This window comes from Dipteris shenzhenensis, chromosome 17, assembly GCF_047967505.1.
Source record: "Dipteris shenzhenensis isolate YYH24624 ecotype China chromosome 17, Dip_SZ_1.0, whole genome shotgun sequence".
NCBI classification, from domain to species: domain Eukaryota; kingdom Viridiplantae; phylum Streptophyta; class Polypodiopsida; order Gleicheniales; family Dipteridaceae; genus Dipteris; species Dipteris shenzhenensis.
Genome location: NC_141612.1, coordinates 34,766,425 through 34,773,914, shown reverse-complemented (window position 1 = coordinate 34,773,914; position 7,490 = coordinate 34,766,425). Strand labels below are relative to the sequence as shown.

Here is a 7,490-nt window from a genome sequence, read left to right as displayed (position 1 = left end):
TCTCAAGCCCAAATAATGCATACTAGCCTCCAATAAATCAAGACATTGGCTCAAGAAGAAGAACCATTTTTTGGTCTCAAACAAAGGCAAATGATTTCCACAAGTATAAAATTCTATTTTTTTTCTTCAAGTACTGAGAATCCATTGCCTTGAGCAAATTAAATGGGTCTCAAGTGCAAATGCATTATCTCAAGTGAATAATTTATTGTTGCAAGTGCACGTCATCATCTCAAGAAAAAAATTTATTGTCTTATCAATTGAAGTGCAAATAATGTAACACCCCTAGTCTAAATAATGTATTGCCCCTATACTAAATAATATATTATCAAAGGTAAAGGCAAGTGAAGATCAATGAATATAAAATAAGGCCAAGTTAAGTCTAACGGTTCACATGAACAAAATAGAGAATCTATTAGGAAACAAATCTTTTAGAAGGAACAACTAATAAGCTAAGTGAGACAACCATCCACAGGTTGAACAAAAATCAAAACTAGATGGTTAAACCTCTCACCTAGTTGAGGAAAACATAGTCACACAGTATATACTCTTGGTGATATTATTTGTGAATATACATTGCATCCATATAAACCTAGTAAGGATTAGTGTTCATGCATAGATATGGTAAAAGCTAGATGTATTGATTTAATGGACAAATGCCTTTGTGAAGATACAATGCATCCATATGGACGTAGTCATGATGAGTGATACATGTATATATATGGTAGACATATTGATGTATAGATTTCATGTACAAATGCCTTTGTTCTCACCAGTTCTCTCTCTCTCTCCTCACCGGGTGAGCATGGCGCTAAAGGGGAGTAATGGTGTGCAATAGACCTTAAAAACATCTTGTGCTTGACTCTCATGATAAGGTGGATGCTTTGGTGATGGATTAATTGCATGGTGTCAAGTGCTGAACTCCTTTATGAGTTGATATATGATGACACATGTATCACATGAAATTGTATGGCAACTATCAATAGGGATACTTTCATAAATTCTTATCAAGGATAAATTATATAGAAGCAAATCGACTTCTTGTCAATGTTCAAAACTTGAGCATGATTTACCTATGGGAAGTCTTCTTGTACATTAAAGCTATGAATTGATGTTCTGATCCTTGTAATCAAATGAGTGCATAGTCCAAGTATGTCAACGTTGTGCTTCCTAATATTTTCATGATATCGAAGACTCACATCAAATCTCAACCAACTCTATTGAAGTAGCCTATGGCAGTGCAACTATTGGGCTCACAACCTCTGGCTTTTTTTGTATGGAAAAGTTCATCAAAGACAATTTGTGATTATAGACTATCACCTAAGTGGGATCAACATGATGAACACAAGGAGTCTTCATTCATGTGTATTTTCGTTGAGACCTATGATGCATAGCTAAAGCAAGGTGAGTGGTGCATTTGAAAATGAGGTTAAGATTCCTAAAAGGGAAATATTGAAATAATTGAGATTTATTACATAGGTGCTTTTATACAAACTCACTTGCTAGATATGTGCTTAATCACCCAGAGTTCACAACTTTGGGACATATGAATATAAATGCCTTTATTGGTAAGATGAATGTGGCTTGCAATACATTATAATAGCATCCAATTCAATCATGTCCAAGGTAGTATCCATGACTCAAAGACAAGATCTGGGCTACGATTCTTGCACAAATTTTCTCATCAAGGTTTTGGGTTTCTCTAACACATCAAGTTCATCACAAATCTTAGAGTAAAGGGATGTGAAGTTCGACCCCTTGTTTTCGAACATATCATGAACATATCCCATTCCACCAACCTCACTTGCTTAAAATGTCAATAATAAAGGTATCACAAACAAGCTTCTTGAATCATTCCCAAGTTAGGTTAGCATGATGCTTGTCCTTCATGTTTGCACACCAAATGGAAGCTAAATTTCCCTATGGCATTACGTGAGCCTCCATAAAGTAATTAAAATGGGCAAGGATGTGACCAGGAAAATTGATGTTTATACGGGGGCAAAAGCAAAATGTAAACTCATGGGAGCAATGTCTCATGGTAAGATGATGACGATGCAAGCAACTACCTTATGAAGTGGGTCCATGTGTTAAGTGGGTATACTTTGGTAGTGATAGGTCTATTGAGAGAGAGAGAAAGTTATAGTAAAATATTTTCACATGTACGGCGGTAATTTAAAAAAAAAAAAAGAAGAATTGGGAAAACAACTTAGTGTATCTCTCTTGTGAGATATTTTGCTTGAGAAATGATAATTTTGCTTACTTGAGAACACTGTTGATGGAAAAATGCAAGTTAATGTTAGACCAAATGCAAAATTTATATTTTGACTAGATATACATGTTTTGGGAAGGTCACAAATTGTCCAAATTTTGTGTCATCCTACCTACATTCTTGCTGGAAAATGAGCAAATTGTTTGAAAACCGTGGATTGCAAGGTTTTTGAATTTTGGAGAAAAAAGTTTTTCATGGACGTTGTTCGAGAAATGAGATCTATCTATCTATCTAGGATAACTGTCCATCACACGCATTGACATAATTAGCCCTAGATCATTCCTTTCAAGGTACATAATCAATGTATATGAAAAATTGAGGTTTAATGTCACGTGAATGGCAAATTTTGGAAATTAACCTTCAAATTGGAAACTAGAGGGTTTTAAAACTTAACTTTAAGGCATTTTAGTTATTTTTTGCTTAAAACCTTTAAAATTTCAATTGCAACCTTAAAAATTTCCAACATGAAGGGTTATAGATATAAAAATTTCAATCATAACCTTTAAAATTTTCAATAGGTGGTGTGGAGGGTTGCTGTCCTAGTTGGCCCAATAAGAGGGACGGGCTGGGACACTAGCACAAAAGATTTGTGTTCGGCCCATGAAGGCCGTCCACTTCATGGCCAATGCCTCCAACCACTACATGATTGGCCCATTCCATCTCCTCCAACCCTTACACCAATCACTCGTCGATGACATAAATTAGCAACCTGATGATTGTCGGGTGGTGTGAACTGCCACATCCGACGGCAATCCTCAAATTCTATTTGGTGTGAAAGAGAGGGTGCCCAATGGCGGGCAGCTAGTGTGTAAAAACCTTGAGGACGTGCGGCTGACGTGGAGGCATAGGAAGCGTTACACGTGGCAAGGATCTTATCAAGTCGTGGGAGCATGTATGTGGGTGCTTAGACTTTTGGTTGTCAAGGTTGAGAAGAGCCATCGATGATGGCTGGCGTAATTAGCATGCTCAACTCCACAATGGCGCTTCCCCTCCGCTCTTGCTTTGTTCATGCCAGCAAATTGGAAGACGCAGCTAAGCAAACTGTTACGTCTTGCTTAGTACTTTGACCATTTTCTTTATTGCATTATCTGCTCTGACTGCTTCTCTGATAACCTTACTTTTATATCCTGTTTTGGGTCCCAGGTTGATTACTTTGTCAAGGACGGGATGCTCTTGGGACTTGGAACAGGTCCCGCATCTTGTGCAGCTATCTCTTATATGGGCCAGAAGTTCAAAATGGGCGCCCTTCGAGAAATTATGGCTGTGCCCATGTAAGTTGACGCTCTTTTCAAAATTCTGTTTTAGATGAGACACTACTTGAACCGTTTATTGCTGCGCTGACGAGTAATCTTGTCTGCTCACATTGGTTTGCAATGGTGTAGCTAAAAGTCATTTCAAAGGGACCTGATTTGTATCGTGCTTTTTCATCATTCTCCGGAACGAACATCTAGAACATATCATCAGGAAGTTTGTTTTCAAAATAAACCTTTAGGGTGCACATGATTGTTTACCATTCTCTAGAACGAACATCTAAACCTGATTTAGCATACACAATGCAGAACAGCAGAATATAACATCAGGATGTCACCGGTTGTCAATACCCCCACCAGAAGTGTTGGTAGTTGTTTTCAAAATAAACCTTTAGGGTGCACACGATTGCTTACCATTCTCCTGAACGAACATCTAAACCTGATTTAGCATACAGAATGCAGAACAGCAGGACATAACATCAGGATGTCACCGGTTGTCAATACCCCCACCAGAAGTGTTGGTAGTTGTTTTCAAAATAAACCTTTAGGGTGCACATGCCTCTACGTCTGACGGTGCAAGATGTGGCCTTGGAGAGTCCTTGCTATTGATTTCTTAAGTGTATCCAAACTGTCCTCGTAATACGAATTTTCCCTTAGAAGAAAGTTAATAAGATCGTTTAAAAAGTTTCCTTGATTATCTGTTTCAGGCCAGGGTTGCTTTCTTTCAGTTGAAGAAAGCAACCCTTAGAAGAAAGTTAATAAGATCGTCTAAAAAGTTTCCTTGATTATCTGTTTTAGAATTTTGTAGCGCTTGTATGTTCAATTCCCTAAGCAGAACCATCAAATATTTAACCCGTGAAGACCTTCCTCATTCTTGTTGTGGCACGCTTCAGGCCAGGGTTGCTTCTGTCAGTTGAAGCCTTTCCTACATCGACAGTGTGTCTCTCCTCATCCCTCTTCTTTACGCCCTCCTCAAGGCACATGCATCAGTTTTGCCGTGACACTCCTTCCATGATTGCTCAGTTCTAATTTTTACGTGAACTACTACACTCTGGTTTCTCGTTTCCATTTCAGCATGTATAGTAGTCCACACCCATCTCTCTCTCTCTCTCTCTCTCTCTCTCTCTCTCTCTCTCTATTTGTCTATATTGCTAATGTAATCATGGTTTGTAACATGTGTAGTATTTGCATATGTGTGCATTAGTGCAGGGTCTCAGGGGTCTCTTGGAACAAAGCTCTGTAGAACCACCAAGATGGAGAAAAATTTAACTATGTAACAAGTTGGAATACGATTCACTTCAAATCTTCAAACCGATCTCCTACGTTTCCTTGCACATTGCACAAGAAACACCTTGGGAATCAGGACTTATCCAATCTCAACACCAAAGCTAGCTGATAAAATGTCCAAAGCCCATAGCACCTCCATAAGTGTCAACCGCATGTCCCCCTGCTGAATTGCTCAAGTACAACAAACAAATTGCAATTTATGAAAGCATAGGAAGAGACTGGGAGCAAGTCGCAATTCAGGGAGATAATAGGTGTAATCCTTACCAAATCACAATTTACAGGTGCATCCAAGCTGAGGTCGTCCTGAAGCAAATCGCAATTGAGGGAGCAAAAAATCAAAGTGTAATTTCCAAGAACATAACAAAGATCTATATACTCAGCGATGTCCAAGAAGAGGTGCAAAGCTCCAAGTATTTTGAAGGGTAGAGCATTGCAGGAAGGACGCACTTCTGCAGATTGCTATGAGAAAGATATTCATGGTGGAGGAATCACAATTCGAGAATGCTTAGGTCAGCAGCTAATGACCAGCAATTTCATCCTAGGGGTGAAAGCAAGTAGCAAATTTATGTGCAACGATAGTGGTTTGTGCGTTGCAGCAGACAGGCTGAGAAACAGAGTTCATATGAGGGGGAAACGTTAAAACATGCTATTACAGTTCGGGAGAGACTATAATGAATACTCATCTTGAGAGGAGTCATAGCTTGGATGATGAGAATGTTCATACATTCTTGATTAGCCTCTCCTTTAGTGCTAGCCTTCACCAGGGCTGAGTCTGCTCTTCATCTTTAAGTGCAGATAGAATCTCACTTCAAAGGTGTTTGTATAAACAGATGCATTGTATCTGGGTGTATGTCTATGCTATGGGTTACATCCATTGTTGTGTGCCAATGGTGTTGGTGGGGATGTCGTAGTAGCAAGTCCCTGCTACACCTTTGTATAAATGGATGCGTATGTGTTGTAATCACTCTCTCCTACAACCTGCTGACTGAAATAGAGATAGAACTAAGAGAACAGGCACTCATAAACACAATTGGAAGTGGTTGAGTGCAAGAACTGAGGGGGAAATAGGGGCCTTTGAAGAAGATAATATTTCTTTATTTATGGCAGCCCAAAGGGCTGTGTACAACTGACGAGACCTGGCTGACCTGGCCAACCCAGGGTCGGGTCTAGCTGACCAGGCTGCCACCGCCCTGGTTGGTAGCAGACCTGGTAACTGACGGCCATGTGGCTGGCTACCATGTGGCAGCCGGCAGTCTGCAAGCGCTGTCCGCAGACAGCGTGCCATGGGCTGCATCTTCCCATGACATCCCCTTCTACTGAAATTAGGACTAGGGTAAGTGAAAAACCTCCTTATATGCTGAAAGGAGGTGAGGATAATTTGTAAAGAAGTCCTTTTTGATCCATGGTGCCTCGTGGGAGCCCCTGCGCTTAAACTTGGCTGCATTCAAGGTCTGACGGTTGCCTGTTTGAAGCAATAATCCGGGTTGTGATTGGAGTGGATGCGGTTGAGTTTATGTAGACCACATACACTTCGCCACCTCGGTGAATCCTTCGAGCCATCTATACTGCCAAGATCACTAGTCGAGGAATAGTATTGTGGAGCCAATGAACGAACTTTGACCCATGGCTTGGGATTTTGAGATCCAAGACTACTTCTTATGGTAGTCAGGTTGAACTCCCGATTGGTGAACGTATGAGGCTCCCGTTGATCTTTAGTCTCCTCCATGACCACGCATATTGTCTTCACGGGAGGTGCAGGTGACCTACAAGGCCATACTAGGGGCTAAAACTTATCATGTAATTATAACACACACCTAAAATCCCTTCGCGGCCTTAAATTGACAATTGTGGATATGCGCCTAACCCTGGGACAGTTAGGGCGCCTAGAACATATGCTATAAATAGCGGGTCCGAGTCTCGAGACACCTAGGACATCCTATGCCTATATAAGTGAGGGCCATTACTCACTTGGGATCATTCTCAGGAGTGGGGCCTCCTGAGAGACCCAACTTGGTTGAGACCCACATCCAAGCTTGTGTCTCCCTAAAGACACCTGGATTGGCTGGGGCTGCGTTAATATGGGATGAGTAGTCTTACCTGGGATTGACTACGGTTGGGTGGTTGCCTAATCTCTAGCTTGGGGTGGTTGCCTGATCTCTAGCTCTGGACTTGCACAATCCTTCTGTGGATTGTCAAACTTTGAGAAAAGGTCTTGGGGTATGTTCTTGAAGGGCGACTGGCTTATAGGTCAGCGCAAGGTTGATCTTGAGGTGTTCTAGACTAAGGATTGGGCCTCTGGAACCCTCTGGGCTATGCATAGGTTGCTTGGCTGGGAAACTTGGACAGCAAGCTTGGTAGAGAGCTGTTTGAGTCTTGGACTGCTGTCTATGATTGGACAGCAGATGAAGATAGGGTTGAGTTTGGAATAGGCTGGATATTCTTGGAGAGGCTTGGCCAAGTCTCCTAAAACACGGTTGGATGCCAGGAATTGCTTTAGGGGTTCCTAAAGCAGGGGGAGGGCTGCTTTTTAGGAAAAGCAAGTTTGCTTTTCTTGGGGAGTGGTTTTCCCAGATTGGCGAAGCCAGGATTAGGGCTGCATGCTATAGATTTAGCACCTAGACAATCCCATTTGCTAAAAGCAGGTGAAGGGTTAAATCCAACTTCCCAGAGCCCATAAAGGAGACTTA

General features: G+C 41.1%; 1 protein-coding gene across 2 annotated transcripts in view; it reads left to right on the top strand.

Moving 5' to 3' along the window:
• The first annotated feature begins 3,165 nt into the window (after nucleotides 1–3,165).
• The window catches only part of LOC147892032 (NagB/RpiA/CoA transferase-like superfamily protein), a 49,246-nt gene continuing 44,921 nt past the window's right edge, over nucleotides 3,166–7,490 (top strand). Inside the window, exons 1-2 of one of the 2 annotated variants that reach the window (XM_087388584.1) lie at nucleotides 3,166–3,309; nucleotides 3,410–3,537. In XM_087388584.1, coding sequence (XP_087244710.1) covers nucleotides 3,208–3,309; nucleotides 3,410–3,537 — 230 coding nt within the window. In that variant the 5' untranslated portion in view covers nucleotides 3,166–3,207. The remainder of the gene's footprint in view (nucleotides 3,310–3,409; nucleotides 3,538–7,490) is intronic. The other variant, XM_087388583.1, reaches the window with a different exon arrangement.